Source organism: Palaemon carinicauda, chromosome 26, assembly GCF_036898095.1.
Source record: "Palaemon carinicauda isolate YSFRI2023 chromosome 26, ASM3689809v2, whole genome shotgun sequence".
Lineage (NCBI taxonomy): Eukaryota > Metazoa > Arthropoda > Malacostraca > Decapoda > Palaemonidae > Palaemon > Palaemon carinicauda.
The window spans coordinates 87980924-88006715 of record NC_090750.1 but is presented as its reverse complement, the minus strand read 5'-3'; the positions used below and the strand labels follow the sequence as shown (position 1 = coordinate 88006715).

The following is a 25792-nucleotide window of genomic DNA, read 5'->3' as shown; positions in this document are numbered from 1 at the left end:
CATGGCTTGAGCCCAAAAAAGGCGGTTGAGATATAAAATATATAGAGGAAAATCTATAATTAATTTATAACGTGATAAGATAATTGCTAAAAGCCTAAAACACACTTCCGTCTACGGGAAGGGTCGGCCATTTAAAAGTCAAAGAAAGTCCATACTCTCTCTCTTGTCATCAAAAATTAAATCTATCCAAAAACGAGTTCAAGATTTAAGATGAAGATAAAACACCTGCACTGCGAAAGCTCAAACCAAAATGAAGTACTTCACCAAATATGTTGAGAAAACTCCAGGTTCTACAGCGAGTATTGATACGTCTTGTCGTCAACGTCGACAGAGAAGAATTGAAGGGTTTGTTTACATGCAAGAGTGGTATCTGGCCGATAGTGGCGCTGGTGGGCACACCCGCAACCTTCATAGCGATCGCTCGTGAGTTTTTTATTGTGTTTTCTGTCGAGCCGCAGAGTTGCAGCTATAATATATTCACCGGCTAAGTTAAATATTTAAAAATACAAATTACGCAAGAAATTTGCGATTTATTCCCACAAATACAAACCATTCTCATTTAATCAGAGATTTTTCCAAAGGAGGAAGTCCCTATGAACAAAAATCTGGCTATTTTAACTTTCCTGGGAAAATGTCAGAGCATCTTGTCCTGTATAGGAGCAAAGGTGATGACGCGTGGCAACCCCTTAAGGTCACAGCACATATATCCTTTCATAGGATAGGATATGTTACTATACGTTAAGGGCTGCTTTTCTGGTCTTTTACAGCAGGGAAACCCTACTCTCTTTAGGAGCTTCACAGTCATTTTACCCTGTAGATTGCAAGGCATTAAGCATTTCACACCGCATATTGCTCGTTTATTATCTAATCCACTCTATCGAAGCCCTTAGAGAACAAGAAATTCTTCAAAGACTCCAGAGCCTACAGTAGACATATATCTAGGTTGTTTGAATGTATTCGCATTAAGAAATGGGTTTGCATTCATTCTACCCATCCTCCTAGAGGGAGATACTTTTAATGTTATTAATGTTTATAAAATATTTTATTTTAATTGTTCATTACTTCTTATATCGTTTATTTATTTCCTTATTGCCTTTCCTTACTGGGCTATTTTTTCCTGTTGGAGCCCTGGGGCTTATAGCATCTTGCTTTTCCAACTAGGATTGTAGCTTAGCTAGTAATAATAATGATTTGATCTTGTCTGAAAAGAAAGGTTGCTCAGTTATGAGGCTTTCCTGCATTTAGCGTCTGGTCCAACTCATAGCAGCCACAACTGATACAACCCCCAGAAAGGGGGAAGAAAGAGCAGTAGAAGGCCATTCATTATTCTTTTAAATCCAGGCTTATGTCGAAACTGCTTTCTTGAACGAGCCATCTCCAGGACCAAGGGTAGAGCCACCCAAGGACTAATGAGTATACTCCCACAAAAGGTGATACAGTATATACTCCCACAGATAGTGGGAGGTAAAGAAAACTGCATTAGCAGATTCCTTTTTAAATATCTAGGTCACTGACAGGTTATTCCCGATTGCTAAGGAGGACCCAATATCCCTAGCTTCGTGGGCCCTTTATTATTATTATTATTACTAGTTATGCTACAATCCTAGTTGGAAAAGTAGGATTCTGAAAGCCCAACGGCTCCAACATGGTAAAATAACCTAGTGAGAAAAACACATAAGAAAGTAAATAATTATATGAGAAGTAATGAATACAAAAATATAAAATATTTTAAGATCAGTAACAATGTTAAAATAAATCTATCATATACTGTATAAACTATGAAGAGAGAATTATGTCACCCTGTTCAACATATAAACATTGGCTGCAAGTTTGAACTAATGAAGTTCCACCGATTTAACTGCCTGATTATGAAGATAATTCAACAATCTGGTCACACCTGAAATAAAACTTCTAGAATAATGTGTAGTGTTGAGCTTTATAATGGAAAGGCAAGATTAATGGAATTAACTGCTTACCCAGCACTCCATGCCACGGAGGATGATACAGTGAGCCCTCGTTACTTCACGGTTCGACCATCGCGGATTCACGACTTCGCGGACTTTTTTCATTAAATACCGCATCCGATTTCATCAGCAAACCACTATTTTTGGGGGAAACATCATTTTATTCTAGAAAATTGCTACTCTTTAAATAGTTGATTGCACATTAAGAAAGCGTGTACTTTTGTTTTTAAATTTCATGTGTTTTAAAAATCGAGTATTGTTGACTTCTTTTTGTTTTACTTTTGGCTGTGATCAGATCAGCTAGCGTCTAGCTGCCGTTCTCAAGAATATGCGCGTACGAAGTATTGTTTATACCATTTCTTAACTTATTCAAACCATCTATACAGTTGATATTACATAAGCACCAATGTGTTATAACCTATCATATTTTTTTGTTTATTACATTTAAAACAACTCTCTCTCTCTCTCTCTCTCTCTCTCTCTCTCTCTCTCTCTCTCTCTCTCTCTCTCTCTCTCTCTCTGGGCTACTTTTCACTACCTCTCATTCCTTACCTCTATCACACTAACAAATGAAATCTTTGTTGCTTCACAAAGTTTCATTTATATTGAAAATCAATCATGATTCAATTTTCCTTACTTTCTCCAATCTCGCACTATGTCACATCGAACGTTATAGCGATAACTTAATTGTTCGACAACTTTAAAATCGGCCTAGTACTTGCTTCTTCTCTTACTTTTTGTTTTTTAGATGGTTTCATAATTGAGGGGGGTACAAGTTGACTTATAACTGAAGTTAGGAAAAGTATTTTGGATATGGAATGGAGAATCATCTTTAATAACAGTTTAGAATTATCGTAAATTATCATTCGGTCATTAGCGGCAGTTTATTATTGTTGATTAAACGCAAAAAAAATGAAAAAAAATTGTTTTCCTGCTTTGCTACGTATGTAGGATTTTATATAGATACGGTAAATAATATTTGTAATAACATATTTACTAAAAGCTTTTAATATTATTTATCACTTTCATCATGCGCGTTTAATGCCTTCGTTTGTTTATTACGATCGAAGATGGAGCGTACAGTAAACGAATGGAAGGTTTCCGTTTCAGGCGGCGTCATAAAGAAAAACTTTTCATTTATTTGGAAGTCCTAAGAAAAATTAAGTAAAACATTGGTAATAACAAAATCAACATATAATCAATACTTGGTAAGATTGCTGTCGATGCAAAAACTAACCTACTGTATACACAGATGTGTAAATGCGTCTGTTTCTTCATTATGATCAGAGGTAAACGTAAACAAAACATTGGTTGTTATTTTTTATCGTGCTTTTTGGCATGTTTAGGAAACGCATGATATAAAATCACCTTTAATATCTGTGCCTGTTTTAGTTTAGGGTACTGTAGTACATGCATTAAGTGTTCTGTACATTAACCCTGGAAAGGTATGATGGGTCGTACGCAACCCCTACAGCATTTTCAAAACCTGTTTTTTCCCCATAAATCATCAGCTGTCTCGAATATGGAAGTGATCGACCTGCAAGGGGTGACTAGTCTACATGCCATTGTCTGCTTTAGGACTGATTTTCGTCTAACTTCCCTCCTTCCCAGTTTTTTTACCCCCCCAGGGGTCGACCTCGACCCTGAAATACCTTTATAGGGGTAAGTGATCAAACAGCAAAGTTATTACATAATTATAAATTGTCGAACAGTGTTGATACCTGTTTGGTTCTTTATAGTTGGAAAGTGTGGGTGGATGGTGTGTCTACCACTTGCATGACATTGGTTTTGGCTTAGATGCCATATATTGCCATGAAGTCCATTTTCCCTCAAATGCTAATTTCTGATTTTTTTTTTATTTTTTGCAAATTTGATTTTTTTCTATTTATTTTGAATTTACCTTCAATAATGGCCAGCAGGCAGTATTCCCTCGGCATGGATGTCATCAACACACTTCTAATGGAGTTAAAAAGAGATGTTGATGATAATATGGAGCTTGCAACCCCATTCTTCATTTCAAGTGGTAGATTGGGCTGTAAGAGTTGTTGCGGTCTGCGGCCATTTTGTTGACATACCCGAAGGGTAAGTTGGCATATCTCTATATATTCTTGTTCTGTATAGAATTCGTGATATTTTGGTATATTTTAATGCATAAATATCATATTTTATAGGAGATACAATGATTTTCATAAGAAATTTACATTGTGAAACTAGGCCGTCAAAAAATGACCTTTAGATTTCGCCCCTGATATAACAGTAAATTACATCTTAGTGCACATTTTATTATGTATTTCTGTTCTAGGATAATATAAGTTTATTCTATAAAAAAATTAGCCTCTTCCTATTTCATTTGGGTACCCCAAAAAATTCATGAAATTTGGACAAATTGTTTTGGCCAAAAAAAGTTACCCTTTTTTTCTCATTTCAGATCTTGACTTCTATGGGTCCAACTCATTTCCAGAAATTACACGCTGTTGCTTTGCCATCTAAGAAGGTGTCCCTAAAGGGATTTATGTGTATATGTATACAGTATTTCTATTTTTTGTGAATATTTACGTCAAGTCTTTTTTTTTGTATACTTAAATTTTTAATATATTTCCAATAAATAGTTATTGTGTAGATGGGTATCATTTATATTTTCAGTAGTTTTTAGCATTCTTTGAAGTATTTTTAGCAAGTCAAACAATACAGATTGATGCATAACTAAATTTTTCCTGAATTTATTTTGGAGTCGGGGTCGCGCGCGACCGAGTATACCCTTAAAGGGGTGTCCGAGTAGCGTACCTATCCAGGGTTAAAGGGTAGTTTGTTAACAGTACTACGTAAAGGGAAGATTTTAAAAGTCTGAATATACATGTTAATTAAATACGTAAATATGTTGTCCCTACTTCGCGGATTTTCAGCTATCGCGGCCGGGTTTGGAACCTATCTACCGCGATAAACGAGGGTTCACTGTAGTCTGGGAATATCTGAATGCAAAGGATGGTCAGAATTAGGGAAAACCTTATGCAATATGCATAAAGAATTAACTGCTTGACTTTTGGACAACAATTCTTACATGTTTCAGGAATGTCTTTCCATTGTCTCCCTAAGTCTGGTGCTGGACTGAGGGAAAAGGGATGGTGACAAAATCTGATCATGCCAAGACAACTCCACTGGTGAGGCAAGATCAGGATATCATTAAGCAGGAGGAAGCGGAAGCTTAACATACTCCTCATCTGAGGTAGGGTCAAGATCAATTGGGACCAAACGGTACTCCCCTATAATTTGCTCACTCTTAGAAGGTGATGTAACACAAGGATCTGGAAGACTCCAGTTAGAAACTGATGGAATCAGGGGAGTATGAGGTCTAATGGGCCTTGTTCCTCTCTAAGGATGATACTGGGGAATCTTTCTATATACTATACCGTTGAGGCGGAACCATGTTCATCTTCGTAGGAACTGGGATATTTCTGCTTCTCTTAGAAGTTAATATTGGAGGTAGAGTTTTTCGCCTAACCTGCAACACCTCGTCATCCTCCAATAAAACAAGCAGAGGAGAACACGTGATCTTATGAGACACTGTCTGATCTGGCAGATGCACCTCTGATCTGTAGTATGGCGGATGCATCGCCGGATTACAGTTTGGCAGACACACTTCTAACTTGCGGTTTGGAGGTTGTACCTCTAACTTGCTGTTTGGCAAATACTTTTTACACTCCCCTGAATTGTAGGAAGGCAAACGCGTCTCACTAACATGCACTCTTTGTGATTGCTGATGAATCACCACACTACCATGCTGGCACTCTGGTGAGTATCCCTCACCAGACAGACCCTTTTTAAAGACACTATCGGAGAAGGTTAAGTGGATATAACTTTGTCATCACGAAGTCATCACCCTCGTGGTATAAGCAGAAGGCCAGACTTAGTTGCACATGGCAGAAAGATGGTATGGAGTCAGATGAGGTTAACGATGGAGGACGCTCAGGTGATAGTTGGTGCTCTGATGTACACTCTTGCATGCATTCAAGTGAATGCTCAAGAGATTGTTCTGGAGAATGCTTGAAAGACCTCAGAGGCAAACCCAGAGGCGTATAACCTGAGAATTCACTTTGAGAACCTAGGTCAGAAATAAAGAGCTGGTCATAAGAGTCCAGAGCTCTGAAACGTAGTTAAAGCGATTTTCAGCTGATGTGTGGCGAGCATCAGTCAGAGCATGCTCCCCGACTGGAGACTAAGAGGTAGTGAGGGGATCAGCCTCTAACATAGGTCCTCCTACCTCACTATGGAGGGCAGAAGTATCTACGTCTTCAGGATAATCCTGGAAAAATACATAGCTACCGTCCTTCGTCGGTTGGCCAGGTAGCAGACCCCACAAAGGCTCAGTCAGGAGAATTTCCAAAAACAGAAGGAGATCTAGACTTCTCCTTCAACACTGAAGCAGTTAAAGGAGAATGGTCTCGTTTAGATTATTTCTTCTAACTTCCATGAAATTTCTTCCATTGGAAGTACGACCACTCCCTACAAACAGCACAAGGGGACTTAAAGGAACAACGATGTCCTCTACATGTTGGGCACAAAGAATTAGGATCAACTTCCACACATCTCATTCAAGTCCCACAAAGATGTCCTTCCCCACCTGGACAAGTTGTCATCACACGCACACTTGCTTGAAAGACGAAAGAAAACAATTAACACAAAAGCAATGAATACTTCGAAGGCCAACAATGGACGCCTGAACATCAGCACAGCTGGAGACAGTGTGGGCTCCCCGCTTCAAGCCAGATCCTCGACCCGACACAAGGGCAAGTAGGGCATCCCATATTGGTTCCAAGATCCCAGATGAATCTTTGGCCGTACAAGCTTGTGTGCCAGAGAATACTCATTTTAAATGACAAAGGGTTGTTTTTGCATAGGAACAAATATTATCGTTATAGCTGATCTGTAAAATGTTATTTTGATAATAAAATAAATTTTTGAATATACTTACCCGGTGATTATAATAGCTGCAACTCTGTTGCTCGACAGAAAACTCTAAGGTAAAATTCGCCAGCGATCGCTACACAGGTTGCGGGTGTGCCCAACAGCGCCATCTGTCGTCCAGATACCCAGTACTCAATGTAAACAAAGAACTCAATTTTCTCCTCGTCCCACTGCGTCTCTATTGGGGAGGAAGGGAGGGTCCTTTAATTTATAATCACCGGGTAAGTATATTCAAAAATTTATTTTATTATCAAAATAACATTTTTCAATATTTAACTTAGCCGGTGATTATAATAGCTGATTCACACCCAGGGGGGTGGGTAGAGACCAGCAAAATATGTTTACATTATTATGAGCTAAGAATTTTTATTTCATTTTAGAAGTTATCAAAATAACAAAAACAAAATAAATAGGTACCTGGTAAGGAAGTCGACTTGAACAATTACTCTGCCTTTTTAAGTACGTCTTCCTTACGGAGCCTCGCGATCCTCTTAGGATGCTGATCGACCCCTAGGATCTGAAGTATCAAGGGTTGCAACCCATACAACAGGACCTCATCAAAACCCCTAATCTAGGCGCTCTCAAGAAATGACTTTGACCACCCGCCAAATCAACCAGGATGCGAAAGGCTTCTTAGCCTTCCGGACAACCCAAAAAACAACAATAAAAACATTTCAAGAGAAAGATTAAAAGGGTATGGAATTAGGGAATTGTAGTGGTTGAGCCCTCACCCACTACTGCACTCGCTGCTACGAATGGTCCCAGTGTGTAGCAGTTCTTGTAAAGAGACTGGACATCTTTCAAGTAAAATGACGCGAACACTGACTTGCTTCTCCAATAGGTTGCGTCCATTATACTTTGCAGAGATATATTTTGCTTAAAGGCCACGGAAGTTGTTACAGCTCTAACTTCGTGCGTCTTCACCTTAAGCAAAGTTCGGTCTTCCTCACTCAGATGTGAATGAGCTTCTCGTATTAACAATCTGATAAAGTCTGACCAAGCATTCTTTGAACAAAGGCAAGGATGGTTTCTTAACTGAACACCATAAAGCTTCAGATTGGCCTTGTAAAGGTTTAGTACGCTTTAAATAGAACTTAAGAGCTCTAACAGGGCATAAGACTCTTTCTAGTTCATTGCCTACGATCTCCGATAAGCTGGGGATATCGAAAGATTTAGGCCAAGGCCGAGAAGGCAGCTCATTTTTGGCTAGAAAACCAAGTTGTAGCGAACAAGTGGCTTTTTCTGACGAAAATCCTATGTTCTTGCTGAAGGCATGAATCTCACTGACTCTTTTAGCCGGGGCTAAGCATACCAGGAAAAGAGTCTTAAGAGTGAGATCTTTCAGGGAGGCTGATTGTAACGGCTCCAACCTGTCTGATATGAAGAATCTTAGTACCACGTCTAAATTCCATCCAGGGGTAGCCAAACGACGCTCCTTGGTGGTCTCAAAAGACTTAAGGAGGTCTTGCAGATCTTTATGTTTGGAAAGATCTAAGCCTCTATGCCGGAAGACCGATGCCAACATGCTTCTGTAGCCCTTGATAGTGGGAGCTGAAAGGGATCGTCCTTTTCTCAGGTATAAGAGAAAAACAGCTATTTGAGCTACAGAGGTACTGGTCGAGGATACAGAAACTGACTTGCACCAGTCTCAGAAGACTTCCCGCTTCGATTGGTAGACTCTAATGGAAGAAGATCTCCTTGCTCTAGCAATCGCACTGGCTGCTTCCTTCGAAAAGCCTCTAGCTCTCGAGAGTCTTTCGATAGTCTGAAGGCAGTCAGACGAAGAGCGTGGAGGCTTTGGGGTACCTTCTTTACGTGTGGCTGACGTAGAAGGTCTACCTTTAGAGGAAGACTACTGGGAACGTCTACTAACCATCGAAGTATCTCGGTGAACCATTCTCTCGCGGGCCAGAGGGAAGCATCTATATGTATTGCTGCTGGGTCCGGGACTGGAGAGCAATAGATTGGAAGCCTCTTGGTCAGCGAGGTTGCAAAGAGATCTATGGATGGTTTACCCCAAGTGGCCCAAAGTCTCTTGCACACATCCTTGTGGAGGGTCCATTCGGTTGGAATTACTTGCCCTTTCCGACTGAGACAATCTGCTATGACGTTCAAGTCGCCTTGGATGAACCTCGTTACTAGGGAGATGTCTTGACCTTTTGACCAGATGAGCAGGTCCATTGTGATCTCGTACAACGTCAGTGAGTGGGTACCTCCTTGTTTGGAGATGTACGCCAAGGCCGTGGTGATGTCCGAGTTAACTTCCACCACTTTGCCTCGAAGGAGAGACTTGAAGCTTTTCAAGGCCAGATGTACTGCCAACAGCTCCTTGCAGTTGATATGCATGCTCCTCTGACTCGAGTTCCACAGTCCTGAGCATTCCCGACCGTCTAGTGTCGCGCCCCAGCCCACGTCCGATGCGTCCGAGAAGAGAACGTGGTTGGGAGTCTGAACAGCCAGGGGAAGACCCTCTCTTAGGTTGATATTGTCCTTCCACCAAGTCAGACAAGACTTTATCTTTTCGGAAACCGGGATCGAGACCGCTTCTAGCGTCTTGTCCTTTTTCCAGTGAAAAGCTAGATGGTATTGAAGAGGACGGAGGAGTAGTCTTCCTAGTGACACAAATTGTTCCACGGATGACAGCGTCCCTACCAGACTCATCCACAGCCTGACTGAGCAGCGTTCCTTCTTCAGCATCTTCTGGATGGATAGCAGGGCTTGATCTATTCTGGGGGCTGATCGTCTTGTTGTTCAGCAACGTCCTCATCAGAGGGTTCCTCATCCGAAAACTGATAAGGAAACGGCAACGGAGTGGGCAACGTCTGGCTCGCTGAGTCCGGTCGCACTGGTGGATGCGTGACGGAGCCGGACGCAATATCATGGAACTGCTGCACAGTCTGTGAACTGTCAACAACCATGGGTGCGCGAGGAAGCACAGCGTCAACCCGAGACTGTCTAGACCGTCTGGGTTGTGCAGTCAACACCCTACCGGGTTGCTGAGGTTGACACACTGCGTCAAAACAAGTCACCTCTGCTGGTTGTTGAACGTCCTGAACGTCAACAACCACCTCCGAGCGTCGCTTAACGTCAACGTGCGGCTGGCAACCCACACTGGGTCGCATCGGTGGAGGAACCACCTCAACTGGCAGACGCGAGTAGGTTACCTCAGCGTCAACAGGGCGCACAACCGACCGGTTGGAAGGTTGTTGGCCAGAAGGTTCGGTAGCAACCTTCTCCGCATTAAAGTCCTCTATCAAGGACGCCAGCTTGGACTGCATGTCTTGCAGCAAAGCTCATTTAGGGTCTACGGGAGCAGGTGTGGCAACAGACGGGGTTAGCGACTGAGGCGGTACCGTTTACCATCCCTGAAAGCCTTGTATGCGTGACATAATTGTACAGCAAAACTTCAAAGGCTCGAAAACAGCTGTGAAGTTGACCTGTAAACAACTTGGAGCGTCTCCTGGCTAAACCAGTTTAAAAGAAGGGAAAGCAAAGGCTGTATCCCCCAAACTCCTCCTGGTGAAAAACCAGTCGCCTAGCCAACGTAAAGCTCTCTAGGAGAGCGAGAGAGCACTAGCTTAAAAACAACGGCTTCGAAGTAGCTAGGCCTAGTGTAAGCTCTGACGTTTAGGCGAACGAGGAGCAGCAGTTACAAAAAGATCCGGACAAAGATCCTTAAAAAAATCATCATGATTTAATTAAAGTCCATAGGAGGCTAAGCAGCTTTAGGCTCCACTCCATCTGACAGAGTCCTCAAGGGAATATCAGTAGTAGGGAGAACAGCAACTTCCTCATCTACAGGAACCTTGTCTGATAAAAGCTGAGTCTCAAGCAAGGGAGAGACCTACCGTGGTGGCAATGCTTTACAAGCAGAGTCCACACTCACTCACTGGTGCATTAGTAGCGGACCAGAACGCAACGTCATGTAACTGCTTGACAGTCTGTGAACTGTCAACAACTGAACTGTCAACCACAACAGGTGCGTGAGGACGCACAGCGTCCACTCGAGACTGCTTTGACTGCCTAGACTGAGCAGTCAAAACAACTCTAGAATGCGGAGGTTGACGCACAGCGTCAAAACAAGTCAACTCCGATTGTTAGTGAACGTCTTGAACGTCAACAGGAGCATCAGCAAGTGTCCTAACGTCCAAATGCGGCTGAAAAACCACACGAGACCGCATCGAGTGTGGTTCTAAACAACCTGACTGACGTGACTAAGCTACGCCAACGTCAACAGTAAGTACAAAGGAACGTTAGGTTGGCTGAAAGCCAGGATATCGATGAGATAAACGGCTAGACTCAACGGACTAATCGGCAGAATAGTCTTCCATAAGGGAGGCAAGCATATACTGCATGTCTTGCCATACAACCCATTAAGGATCAACGGAAATGGTTGTGGTAAGAGACGAGGGTAACGTCTGTGACCGCAACACTTTGCCTACAAAAAAAGACTCTCGGAGTTTGTGTTACGCTTTTGTTAGGCGGCGAGCAGTTATCCGATGACTGCATAGGGTCAGAGCTGTCCTAATGGTTGTAACCAGGACGCTGGACCTGTCCTGAAAGGACTGACTTTCGCTTAAGGGCTTCGAAACCTTGTGACAGGTTTCTTATGCGAAAAGCCTTCGGATGACGAGGAGAAACAACGTCTCTCTCGTCTTATGGTAGGGGAGATCTTGGTAAGATACACCCGATACCATAGAGGGAAAACGTCTGTTCGTTGGTCAAGGCCTCTCGAACCCATAAGTCGTTTGACATTACTTCTCCCCTGGGCTTGGGAGCATGTAAAAGGTCCCGGACTAGGTGAACGACAGGCACGAACAGACGAACCCTCGGACGCAACACTGTAACACTTTGCGCATATCACTTTATCACTTCGATTTTCTGTTTTGCACTTATTTCACTGAAATCGAAACTTTTACAGATTTCAACCTGAAACACGCAATTCTACCCTTCATTAAAAGGTAGTAATTGCGAAATCAGTCGTATAATGCAAGCTCATTAATACCAGCAAAAAACAGAAAACATATTTTAAGATAAAAAAAAAAAATCAGTGGCTGGGAAAGAGACTAAACACTAGTTCATATAACTACGTTTTCAATCTCTCACCGCACATAGCCTGGGGACGAGAATAAAAAACTAAAACGTTTTATCCTACCTCCCCGTACAGCGACTAGGGACGAGAGTAACTCGAGAACAACGTTACCCGCTTGAACGGAACGTTTTCTCTCCTCTCTCTCCCTCCGTCTCTATCTCTCTCTCTCTTTCTCTCTTGATTTCGCACCTAAGAGAAGAGCCCAATTATATTTCGTCAAAAAATGTTATTTTCATTAGTAAAATAAATTTTTGAATATACTTACCCGGTGATCATATAGCTGTCAGCTCTGCTGCCCGACAGAAAAACCTACGGACGGAATACGCCAGCGATCGCTATACAGGTGGGGGTGTACATCAACAGCGCCATCTGTCGAGCAGGTACTCAAGTACTCGATGTCAACACAGAACCAATTTTCTCCTCGGTCCACTGGGTCTCTATTGGGGAGGAAGGGTGGGTCCTTTAATTTATGATCACCGGGTAAGTATATTCAAAAATTTATTTTACTAATGAAAATAACATTTTTCAATATTAAACTTACCCGGTGATCATATAGCTGATTCACACCCAGGGGGGTGGGTAGAGACCAGCATATATGTTAACATTAAGAGCTAAGTATTTCGTATTTCATTTTAGCAGTTATTCAAAATAACAAACATAAAATTAATAAGTACCTGGTAAGGAAGTCGACTTGAACAATTACTCTGCCTTTTTAAGTACGTCTTCCTTACTGAGCCTCGCGATCCTCACAGGATGCTGAGCGACTCCTAGGAGCTGAAGTATGAAGGGTTGCAACCCATACTAAAGGACCTCATCAAAACCTCTAATCTAGGCGCTTCTCAAGAAAGAATTTGACCACCCGCCAAATCAACCAGGATGCGAAAGGCTTCTTAGCCTTCCGGACAACCCAAAAAACAACAATAAAAAACATTTCAAGAGAAAGATTAAAAAGGTTATGGGATTATGGGAATGTAGTGGTTGAGCCCTCACCCACTACTGCACTCGCTGCTACGAATGGTCCCAGGGTGTAGCAGTTCTCGTAAAGAGACTGGACATCTTTAAGGTAACTGGACATCTTTAAGGTAAAATGATGCGAACACTGACTTGCTTCTCCAATAGGTTGCATCCATTACACTCTGCAGAGATCTGTTTTGTTTGAAGGCCACTGAAGTCGCGACAGCTCTAACTTCATGTGTCCTTACCTTCAGCAAAGCATGGTCCTCCTCATTCAGATGGGAATGAGCTTCTCGAATCAAAAGTCTGATATAATAAGAAACTGCATTCTTCGACATAGGTAAAGAAGGTTTCTTAATGGCGCACCATAAAGCTTCTGACTGGCCACGTAATGGTTTAGTACGTTTCAAATAGTACTTAAGAGCTCTTACAGGGCATAGTACTCTTTCTTGTTCATTTCCAACCAAATTAGAAAGGCTTGGAATCTCGAACGATTTGGGCCAAGGACGAGAAGGAAGTTCGTTTTTGGCTAAAAAACCAAGCTGTAAGGAACATGTAGCCGTTTCAGATGTAAATCCAATGTTCCTGCTGAAGGCGTGTATCTCACTGACTCTTTTAGCTGTTGCTAAGCAGACGAGGAAAAGAGTCTTCAAAGTGAGATCTTTAAAAGAGGCTGATTGAAGTGGTTCGAACCTTGCTGACATAAGGAACCTTAGTACCACGTCTAAGTTCCAACCTGGTGTGGTCAACCGACGCTCCTTCGAGGTCTCAAAAGACTTAAGGAGGTCCTGTAGATCTTTGTTGTTGGAAAGATCTAAGCCTCTGTGACGGAAGACTGTTGCCAACATGCTTCTGTAACCTTTGATCGTGGGAGCTGAAAGGGATCTTTCCTTCCTTAGGTATAAAAGGAAGTCAGCTATCTGAGTTACAGAGGTACTGGTTGAGGATACTGATTTTGACTTGCACCAGCTTCGGAAGACTTCCCACTTCGACTGGTAGACTTTGAGAGTGGATGTCCTCCTTGCTCTAGCAATCGCTCTGGCTGCCTCCTTCGAAAAGCCTCTAGCTCTCGAGAGTCTTTCGATAGTCTGAAGGCAGTCAGACGAAGAGCGTGGAGGCTTGGGTGTACCTTCTTTACATGCGGCTGACGCAGAAGGTCCACTCTTAGAGGAAGTGTTCTGGGAACGTCTACTAGCCATTGCAGTACCTCGGTGAACCATTCTCTCGCGGGCCAGAGGGGAGCAACCAACGTCAACCTTGTCCCTTCGTGAGAGGCGAACTTCTGCAGTACTCTGTTGACAATCTTGAACGGGGGGAACGCATAAAGGTCTAGATGGGACCAATACAGAAGAAAGGCATCTATGTGAACTGCTGCTGGGTCCGGAATCGGTGAGCAATAAATTGGGAGCCTCTTGGTCATCGAGGTTGCGAACAGATCTATGGTAGGCTGACCCCATAAGGCCCATAGTCTGTTATTATTATTATTATTACTATCCAAGCTACAACCCTAATTGGAAAAGCAAGACGCTATAAGCCCAGGGGCTCCAATAGGGAAAAATAGCCCAGTGAGGAAAGGAAATAAGGAAATAAATAACTGAAGAGAACAAATTAACAATAAATCATTCTAAAAAAAGTAATGTCAAAAGAGATATATCATATATAAACTATTAACAACGTCAACAACAAAAATGTCATATATAAACTATAAAAAGACTCATGTCCGTCTGGTCAACAAAAAAGCATTTGCTCCAACTTTGAACTTTTGAAGTTCTACTGATTCAACAACCCGATTAGGAAGATCATTCCACAACTTGGTAACAGCTGGAATAAAACTTCTAGAGTACTGCGTAGTATTGAGTCTTATGATGGAGAAGGCCTGGCTATTAGAATTAACTGCCTGCCTAGTATTACGAACAGGATAGAATTGTCCAGGGAGATCTGAATGTAAAGGATGGTCAAAGTTATGAAAAATCTTATGCAACATGCATAATGAACTAATTGATCGACGGTGCCAGAGATTAATATCTAGATCAGGAATAAGAAATTTAATAGACCGTAAGTTTCTGTCCAACAAATTAAGATGAGAATCAGCAGCTGAAGACCAGACAGGAGAACAATACTCAAAACAGGGTAGAATAAAAGAATTAAAACACTTCTTCAGAATAGATTGATCACCGAATATCTTAAAAGACTTTCTCAATAAGCCAATTTTTTGTGCAATTGAAGAAGACACAGACCTTATATGTTTCTCAAAAGTAAATTTGCTGTCAAGAATCACGCCTAAAATTTTGAAAGAGTCATACAAATTTAAAGAAACATTATCAATACTGAGATCCGGATGTTGAGGAGCCACCGTCCTTGACCTACTTACAATCATACTTTGAGTTTTGTTAGGATTCAACTTCATACCCCATAATTTGCACCATGCACTAATTTTAGCTAAATCTCTATTAAGGGATTCACCAACCCCAGATCTACATTCAGGTGATGGAATTGATGCAAAGAGAGTAGCATCATCTGCATATGCAACAAGCTTATTTTCTAGGCCAAACCACATGTCATGTGTATATAGTATGAAAAGTAATGGGCCAAGAACACTACCCTGTGGAACACCGGATATCACATTCCTATACTCACTATGGTGCCCATCAACAACAACTCTTTGAGATCTACTACTTAGAAAATCAATAATAATGCTAAGAAACGACCCACCCACTCCCAACTGTTTCAGTTTGAAAACAAGGGCCTCATGATTAACACGGTCAAAGGCAGCACTAAAATCAAGGCCAATCATACGAACTTCCCGACCACAATCAAGGGATTTCTGTACTGCATTGGAGATTGTAAGAAGGGCATCACATGCTCCAAGGCCTTTCCGAAAACCAAATTGCAAACTAGGGAATAGATGATTACCTTCAGCAAACCTATTAAGACGTTTTGCCAGAAGACGTTCAAAAACTTTAGATAATATGGGAGTTATGGAAATTGGGCGGTAATCAGTGGGACTTGAGCTACCACAAACACATTTACATAGAGGAGTAACATTACCAATTCTCCAACAAGTGCTAAAAGCTCCTCTTCTTGCTAACTTGCGTAAAATAACAGATAACTTTGGAGCTAAGAAATCTGCTGTCTTTATAAAAAACAAAGGAAAAATACCATTAGGGTCTACACCTCCATAAGCATCAAGGTCCATCAACAGAGCTTTAATCTCACGAGATCGAAAAGCTAAACTAGTTAGTTTAGCCTCAGGAAAACAGGAATGAGGAAGTTCAAGTTTTTCATTACTCTGTTTACTGTCAAAAACATCAGCCAAAAGGGTTGCCTTTTCCTTTGGACAGTGAGTGACTGAGCCATCTGGTTTAAGTAAAGGAGGAACTGTTGCATCTACACCAAAGAGTGCAGATTTAAGGGTAGACCACCATTTATGTTCCTGAGTTGTACCAGAGAGGGTTTCTTTTATGATTAAATTGTACTCCTTTTCAGTTGAGGCATAAACTCTCTGAGCAAAAGCTCGAAGCTGAGTATAGTTGTTCCAGGTCAAATCTGATCTGTTACCCTTCCAAAGGTGATAGGCCTCCTGCTTCTCCAAATAAGCACGTCTACAATCATCATTGAACCACGGTTTGTCCTTCATTCGGTACCTTAGCACACGAGAAGGGATACGCCTATCAATTATGTTGACTAGATTCTCATTCAAAGGGACAACAGGATCTACACTATTATATAATTGTGACCAATTCAAGCACAAAAGATCATGCAAAATCCCATTCCAGTCTGCTTGGGATTTCATATAAATTTTACAAGAATATGATATATCAGGGACAGGCTGCTCAGTCTTCACTAATAATGAAATCAAGGCATGATCAGAAGTCCCGACTGGAGAACCAACCTTACTAGTTATAACGCCAGGGGAGTCAGTGTATACGAGGTCCAAGCAATTACCAGACCTGTGAGTAGCTTCATTTATGATTTGCTCACAGCCTGATTCTGAGGCAAAGTCTAAAGCTCTTAAGCCATGGCGATCGGTAGGAGAGATAGAACTCAACCACTCCCTATGGTGAGCATTAAAATCACCAACAAAGACAAATGAAGCCTTTCTATCATCTTCTTGTATCTTAGCCATAATGGTAAGAAGACAATCAAAGATAGAATCATCCATGTCTGGATTCCGGTAGATTGAACACAAATAAAAGTTGTTATGCCTGCCACAAACTTTTATTACCTGAATCTCATGACATCCACATTGATAGCAGGACTTATGAGAAGCAGGGTACTCGGTCCTAATATACACCACCATTCCCCTGGCCCTAGGAATGGAATCACGTTTCAGCATTATTGGCTTCTTAAAACCAGTTATAAGGAGCTCAGATGAGTGCCTCATATTAGAAACCAAAGTTTCTGAGCACAAAAGAATATCATACTGTCTGGACGCAACTGTAAGGTCTCGGATATTTGCATGAAGACCACGAATATTGCAATACAGAAGACGACATTGACGAAATCTAGGACGTACTGGTCCCGGATTTTGCTCAATGTCTCCAGACAGCATAAGAATTAATAGAAATAAAAAAGAGACATCATACTTAAAAACTAGATTAACAAGAATTAAAACAAAAACAATATGTACAGAATAATAATAAAAGTGATTGATGATATCCATAGACTATAGTAAAAAGTCGGAAAAACTGGTCAACATGGAGGAGCCGATACACCATGCAAGGCTAAATACCCTCCAGGATAGCCACTTCAACTGAAGGGAGGACAGTAAGGATGGTTTTGAGAAGAAAAAATCAGAAAAAGGAAAAGACAACCTCTTGATAAACCACCAGGCATCCATGGCCCTTCTATTAAGCCTGCCCAACACACCATTTCAAAAAAACAAGAGGAAGAAAAAAAAATATATGATAGAATAGTGTGCCCGAGTGTACCCTCAAGCAAGAGAACTCTAACCCAAGACAGTGGAAGACCATGGTACAGAGGCTATGGCACTACCCAAGACTAGGGTCCACTCTGTTGGGATGATTTGACCCTTCCGGCTGAGGCGGTCTGCCATGACATTCATGTCGCCTTGAATGAACCTCGTTACTAGGGATATGTTTCGATCTCTTGACCAGGTGAGGAGGTCCCTTGCGATCTCGTACAACGTCATCGAATGAGTCCCTCCTTGCTTGGAGATGTACGCCAAGGCTGTGGTGTTGTCGGAGTTCACCTCCACCACCTTGCCTAGAAGGAGGGACTTGAAGCTTCTCAAGGCCAGAAGAACTGCCAGTAGCTCCTTGCAGTTGATGTGCAGCGTTCTTTGATCCGCATTCCACGTGCCCGAGCATTCCCGACCGTCCAATGTCGCACCCCACCCCGTGTCTGATGCGTCCGAGAAGAGAAGGAGGTCGGGGGTCTGAACAGCCAGTGGCAGACCCTCCTTGAGGAGAATGTTGTTCTTCCACCAAGTCAGTGAAGACTTCATTTTCTCGGAAACAGGAACCGAGACCGCTTCTAGCGTCTTGTCCTTTCTCCAGTGAGCAGCTAGGTGAAACTGAAGGGGTCGGAGGTGGAGTCTCCCTAACGCGATGAACTGGTCCAGTGATGAAAGCGTCCCTATCAGACTCATCCACTGTCTGACTGAACATCGGTCCTTCTTCAGCATGGACTGGATGAATTCTTGGGCTTGACTGATTCTGGGGGCCGACGGAAAAGCCCGAAAAGCTTGACTCTGAATCTCCATTCCTAGGTATACTATAGTTTGGGATGGGACGAGTTGGGACTTTTCCAAATTGACCAGGAGACCCAATTCCTTGGTCAGATCTAGAGTCCACTGTAGATTCTCCAGACAGCGACGACTTGACAAAGCTCTTAAAAGCCAGTCGTCCAAATAGAGGGAGGCTCTGATGTTTGCTAAATGCAGGAATTTGGCAATATTCCTCATCAGTTTGGTAAAAACTAGAGGTGCCGTGCTTAGGCCAAAGCACAGGGCTTGGAACTGGTATACAACCTTCCCGAAAACGAACCTTAGAAAAGGTTGGGAATCTGGGTGGATGGGGACGTGAAAGTAAGCGTCCTTTAGGTCTAACGAGACCATCCAGTCTTCCTTCCTGACCGATGGTAGAACCGACTTAGTCGTCTCCATGGTGAACGTCTGCTTTGTGACAAAGACATTCAGAGCACTGACGTCTAGCACCGGTCTCCACCCTCCTGTCTTCTTCGGCACTAAGAAGAGGCGATTGTAGAAGCCCGGGGATTGATGGTCCCGGAGTATGACTACCGCTCCCTTTTGTAGTAAGAGAGACACCTCTTGCTGTAAAGCTTGTCTCTTGTCCTCCTCTCTGTACCTGGGAGAGAGGTCGAAGGGAGTTGTTGCTAGAGGGGGGTTGCGCAAGAATGGAATCCTGTACCCCTCCCTGAGTAACTTCACAGACTGTGCGTCTGCGCCCCTGTTCTCCCAGGCCTGCCAGTAGTTCTTGAGCCTGGCTCCCACTGCTGTCTGAAGAAGGTGGCAGTCAGACTCTGCCTCTAGAGGACTTGGAACCCTTCTTCTTGCTCCCACGTTGACTTCCGGCACGAGCACCTCCTCTGCTGGAGGCTCTGCCACGAAAGGGCGGAATGAACCTTGACGCTGGAGTGTCCATCCTGGGCCTAGGCACGGAGGGCAAAGGGGTGGCTTTACGTGCGGATGACGCCACCAGGTCATGAGTGTCTTTCTGGATCAAGGAGGCGGCAATCTCCTTGATCAACTCTTCAGGGAAGAGACACTTCGAGAGGGGAGCAAACATAAGCTCCGACTTTTGACATGGGGTGACTCCAGCTGACAAGAAGGAGCAAAGGTGATCCCGCTTCTTGAGGACCCCGGACACGAAAGAAGCCGCAAGCTCACTAGAACCATCCCGAATGGCTTTGTCCATGCAGGACATAATGAGCATGGAAGTTTCCTTATCAGAAGGGGAGGTCTTCCTGCTCAACGCTCCCAAACACCAGTCCACGAAGTTAAAGACTTCGAATGCACGGAAAACTCCCTTCATAAGATGGTCCATATCCGAAGGAGTCCAGCAAATCTTGGAGCGTCTCATAGCCAGCCTGCGGGGAGAGTCTACCAGACTTGAGAAGTCGCCCTGGGCAGAGGCAGGAACTCCCAAGCCGAGAACTTCTCCCGTGGCATACCAGACGCTAGATCTGGAAGCAAGCTTGGCCGGGGGAAACATGAAGGATGTCTTCCCAAGTGGCTTTTTGGACTGCAACCACTCTCCCAGTACCCTTAAAGCTCTCTTGGACGAGCGAGCGAGTACGAGCTTCGTAATGGCAGGTGCTGCTGACTGCATGCCTAAAGCGAACTCAGAGGGAGGCGAGCGTGGTGCTGCAGACACAAACTGATCCGGATATAAATCCTTGAACAGCGCAAGCACTTTCCTAAAGTCTAAGGAGGGAGGCGTGGTCTTGGTTTCTTCGATGTCCGAGTGTTGGTCGTCAAGATGTGCAGCTTCGTCATCATCAGAGATTCCATCGTCTGAATGTTGAGGAGGAAGAGGCAACGGAGTAGGTAAAAGCTGGACGGCCGAGTCCGGCAGCACGGGTGCATGCGTGGCTGCACTGGACCCAACGTCATGCCACTGTTGGTCAGTCTGAGAACTGGCAACAACCATAGCTGAGTGGGTGCGCAAAGCGTCTACTCCCGACTGTGGAAGGATAGCGGAGACCACCGTGGGTTGCGGAGGCTGACGCACCGCGTCAAAACACGGCAGCTTAACTCCACCCTCCTGTTGTTGTGGTAGCTCACGAACGGCAACGGAGGGTTCCGTGCGTCTGTGAACGTCAGCATGCGTCTGGCAGGGTCGACTGCGCATGGGTGGAGGAGCTCTCACAGCTGGAGTGTGGGAGCAGGCAGCCTCAGCGTCTGCTGGGCGCACAACCGTGGCAGGTTGTAGGCTAACGGGTGCAGCGTCAACCATCTCCGCACGAAACTCCTGCATAACAGCAGCTAACTGAGTCTGCATAGACTGCAGCAAAGACCACTTAGGGTCTTCAAAAGCGGGTGCGGCAACAGACGGAGTTACTGTCTGTTGTGACTTAGGGTCGATAACCGCGGGTGCGGCAACAGACGGAGTTACTGCCTGTTGCGGTACCACTTTGCCTCTCTTAGGAGGTGTGCAGTCGTCGGAGGACTGCAGCGAGTCCGAACTGACCCAGTGGCTACACCTGGGCCGTTGGACTTGCTCGGAAGGGACCTTACGTTTAAGAGGCCGTGAGACCTTGGTCCATCGTTTCTGTCGAGAAACCTCTTCCGCAGACGAGGAATGAACGGGCTCACTCGTCTTCTTGTGGGTGGGACGATCTAGGAAAGATACGTCCGAAACCACGGAGGGAACGTCTGTCCGCTGATTAAAGCCTGTCGAACCCTTTGGTCGTACGACATTGCTTCTCCCCTGGGCTTGGGAGCTTGCAAGAGGTCCCGGACTGGGACGACGACAGGCACGAACAGACGCACCCTCATGCGTAACACTGACACTTTTCACTGCACTGACACTCACTTCACTTCCCACTGCACTTTTACCTTTCAACTCCCTGACGTCAGCCATGAGTTGATTGCGGTCATTCGACAATGACTCGACTCTCTCACCTAGAGCCTGGATGGCACGCATCATATCTGCCATTGAAGGTTGATGAGAGCTAGCAGGGGGGTCGGGTGCAACCACTACAGGGGAAGGAATAGGTTGTGGGGCATGGGGAGAGGAAAAATCAATTGAGCGAGACGAACTCCTCCTGATCCTATCCTTCTCTAGCCTACGTGCATATTTAAGGAATTCTTGAAAATCGAATTCCGAAAGCCCAACGCACTCCTCACATCGATCTTCCAATTGACAGGCTTTACCCCTACAATTGGAACAAATGGTGTGCGGATCGATAGAGGCCTTCGGAAGACGCCTTGAACAGTCCCTAGCGCTACACTTCCTGTACTTGGGGACTTGAGAAGGGTCAGACATCTTGAATTAGTCAAAGGGGGGAATTCAAAATCTATCCAAGTCGTCAACAAATAATCCAAAATCCAATAAAAGAATGCAAGGAAGTATTGAAGATAACTTCTGCACAGCGATAGCTAATAACCAGAAATGAATACTTCACCAAATAACGTGAAAATCAATCCAGAAAACAAGAGCGTATTTAGTAGGTCTTGCCGGTGGCACGACAGAGAGAAAATTGGTTCTGTGTTGACATCGAGTACTTGAGTACCTGCTCGACAGATGGCGCTGTTGATGTACACCCCCACCTGTATAGCGATCGCTGGCGTATTCCGTCCGTAGGTTTTTCTGTCGGGCAGCAGAGCTGACAGCTATATGATCACCGGGTAAGTTTAATATTGAAAAAACATGTTATTTGACTAAAGGAAAAAACTAAAAGGTTTTCAATTAAAAAGTTCCTTTAAAATAGAATTTAAAACATTTAAGCTAAGAAAGAATGAACAAAACGTCAGAATCGATTTACTCTTACTGCAAAGTGAAACCGTGATACACTCTCTCTCTATCGTAACGATAGAGCGCATGTTGAACGTCCTGAACGTCAACAACTGCGTAGCATAAATAAACTAAACGTTAGTTCATCTTTGAAAACAGTACGAAGACTATCAAAGAAATTCTTTCATAAAATATTACATTTAAAAAGTTTTAAATCCTTAGCTCTTTAAAAGCTAATTACGATATAAAGGGCTCAACGTTGATTAACTTCGGTTTCCAAGTTAGGACCGCCTACTCTCAGGAAAGGTCTATATAAACAAAACATTAAAATTATTTTTATATGTTTATAATAAATGGAAAGTTAATCGAAGAGGCCTAATAAAGGCGGAGAGATATAAAATATATAGAGGAAAATCTATAACGTGATATAATTAATAAAAGCCTAAACACACTTCCGTCTAAGGGAAGGGTCGGCCATTTAAAAGTGAAAGAAAGTCCATACTCTCTTTGTCACCATAATTTAATCTATCCAAAACGAGTTCAAGATTTAAGATGAAGATAAAACACCTGCACAGCGAAAGCTCAAAACTAGAATAGTGTACTTCACCAATTAGTTGTGAAAACAAATCCAGTTTAGCAACAGCGAATAAGCACGTCTTGTCGGGAGCACGACAGAGAGAAAATTGAGTTCTTTGTTTACATTGAGTACTGGGTATCTGGACGACAGATGGCGCTGTTGGGCACACCCGCAACCTGTGTAGCGATCGCTGGCGAATTTTACCTTAGAGTTTTCTGTCGAGCAACAGAGTTGCAGCTATTATAATCACCGGCTAAGTTAAATATTGAAAAATTAGTATTGAAGTCAGTTTAAAGTATCACTGAAGATGAAGCTATAAGTACAGTAATTGGAAATGAATGTATGCAGTTGTATGTATGTGTGTAGATGTTGAATAAAATAGGATATAAGTAGAAGTGTGTTTGATTCTGGTTCATTATATCCCCAAATCACTCGATACCAGCTGAGCTGAAATTCTACTCCTATTAAAAATCAATGTAGGGACAATAAGCTGGTTTATTACAGTACACTAGCTCGCTTACCAGGCTTGAGAACTGAAGGGAGAAAAGAAGTTCTACCACTAGCATCTATCCTTATAACAAGTAGCAAATTGTGGAAGATATTGTAGAAGATGAAAGTAGCAGCAGTGATGTGGAAAATGACGGTTCCATTTACTTCAGTGTGGTAATATGGCAAAACCACCCCGCCAAGCCATACAACAGCAAATGGTATGCCAATTGTCATGAATAAGAAGAGGCCTCGGTCTGTTGCATTTTTTGGAATGATTGTCGTTCTCTGCCCCATGCTGTCTATATGCCATAAAAACCTGGAAACATAAGAAATTTTAAAAGTAACTTGTATTCTTTCATAGAAATGCTTTCATTGCAGCTGAAAAGGCCGGTGAATTATTTAATGAGGTAGTAAACAACAGGTGGTGAATGCAAGCGAAGTAGCCCCGCCCATTATTTTGTCAAGAACTCTTAACTTTTGACCTTTACTCAAACTAAGAGGGGTGGTTATGGTGATTAGTTTGGAATAATTTACATTTTTTCTAACTATACAAACTTGGAGCTCTTTACGTAGGAGCAATATTTCGGTGATACAGTAGCAGAAAATGACAAATTCGTAGATCATTTGTATTTTTCCTAACGATACAAACCTTTAGCTATTTATTAGGGCTTATTACTTTTAGCAAAGCTGAAAGGAAGAGCCATTAAAATTCTAGCAAGGGTTAGCTACCCATTCCGCTAGTTAGCGGGGGTAGGGCAGTAGCTTGCTACCGCTCCCACTCACACACCGGGGATTTAGCTCATTTGCTTGGAGGTAAATTCAGGACTTCAAGGGGGATAGGGCTGGCGGGTAAGTTTGTATAAATAGCTAAAGGTTTGTATCGTTAGGAAAAATAAAAATTATCTATGCTTTTGTCATTCGTTCTGTAACTGGAATACAAACCTACACTATTTATTAGGGGTGACTCACCATTAGGAGGGTGGACGTCCCTGCCAAACTGGCTTTTGGCTTTACCAAGGGGGTCCTTATTTTGAACGGCACTGCACATGAGAGCGCTGTCGTGTACGAGAGCGCAGCTGCACGGACGAGTTGGCGAGCGAAGGTGTGCTGGCGAGCGAAGGTGCGCTGACGAGCTGGCAAATGTTGGTCCTTAGACTGGCGAGAATGGGCTGGAGAGTGCTCTTGAGCAGGAGATCACTGGGGATTGGAATGCGCTGATCAGCAGGCAAGTGCTGAAGCGTCGAAGGGCGCTGAAGCTCTGGCGAAAGATGACGCTCTGGAAAGCGTTGATGTGCTGTCGGGTGCTGACGTGATGCTGTTGAGCGCTGGTGCACAGGAGGGCACTGGCACTCCGCTAAACGCTTAGGAGTTGCAGCACGAGCAGGTAGATGATGAATAGGTGACAGGAACAGTGAAGGCAGGTCAGCCGGTTGGCATGAAGGTTGAACTGGAACCGGGATGTGCCCTTTGGAAGGGTGAACATCCACTGACGGGGATCACGAACAATCCACAGAAGAGTCCAGAACCAAAGTCTGAGGACTGGCTATAGCGTCGTCAGAAGGTCCAGGAACAGGCAAAGGTTGAGGGCCGGAGGACGACTGAAGTGGAGGCTTCTCTGCGGGAGACGGCTGCGAGGATGAGGCAGAAGAAAAAGAAGAGGCACCTTTTCACCAATGGTGAAGGGCCTCCTCTAAGGCAAAGTGGAGGGCAAGCTCTGCATCGAAGACGCCCTCTAAGGGTCGAGGGATCAGCAAGCTGACCTTTAGAAGCAGCACTCCTCTGCAGAGGAGTCTATGAGTGAATTCCCCAGAGGAGGAGAAACATTCGCAAGAGAGACCGAAGGAAGACTAAGTTCCCCCTTCGAAGGATGAGCTGGAATGGGGGAACAGAGTCGGCAGCAACAGTTGGAAAATCTGAAGGTGCAGGGGCATCCGCAGCGGCCACTAAAGATGCCTCAGACACTATCACGTCAACACACGACAGAGGATCTACCTCCGAAGTCGACGACGGCTGCGCACTAGCACCACGGATGATGAAGCGTAGCAAGGAGTCCTTGGAGGGCGGACCTGGAAGCCCCAAGGACGACCATACCTGTACAAAAGGAGACAGGGCCTCACCCGGGGGGAGAAGTGGGGCCACTTCACTAGGGGAAGCAACACCATCTCTCAAGGACCGGGATTGGCCATAAATTAAACGGTCTATGCTACTACTCGACGGTCTCCCGGAAGAGACCGAACGAGCAGGAACTTCGGAGGAAAGTCGGGAAGCGGCATAAGTGATCTTGGGTTTTTCCCCTTTCGAAGAAACCTTCGAA

The 25792-nt window shown here is 43.7% G+C and overlaps 1 protein-coding gene across 2 annotated transcripts in view; it reads right to left on the bottom strand.

Annotated features, from left to right (window-relative positions):
- LOC137619675 (probable palmitoyltransferase ZDHHC24) overlaps positions 1-25792 on the bottom strand; it is a 79048-nt gene that overhangs the window by 36905 nt on the left and 16351 nt on the right. For both annotated transcript variants that reach the window (XM_068349928.1, XM_068349927.1), the window contains exon 2: positions 23511-23794. In XM_068349928.1, coding sequence (XP_068206029.1) covers positions 23511-23772 — 262 coding nt within the window. In that variant the 5' untranslated portion in view covers positions 23773-23794. The remainder of the gene's footprint in view (positions 1-23510; positions 23795-25792) is intronic.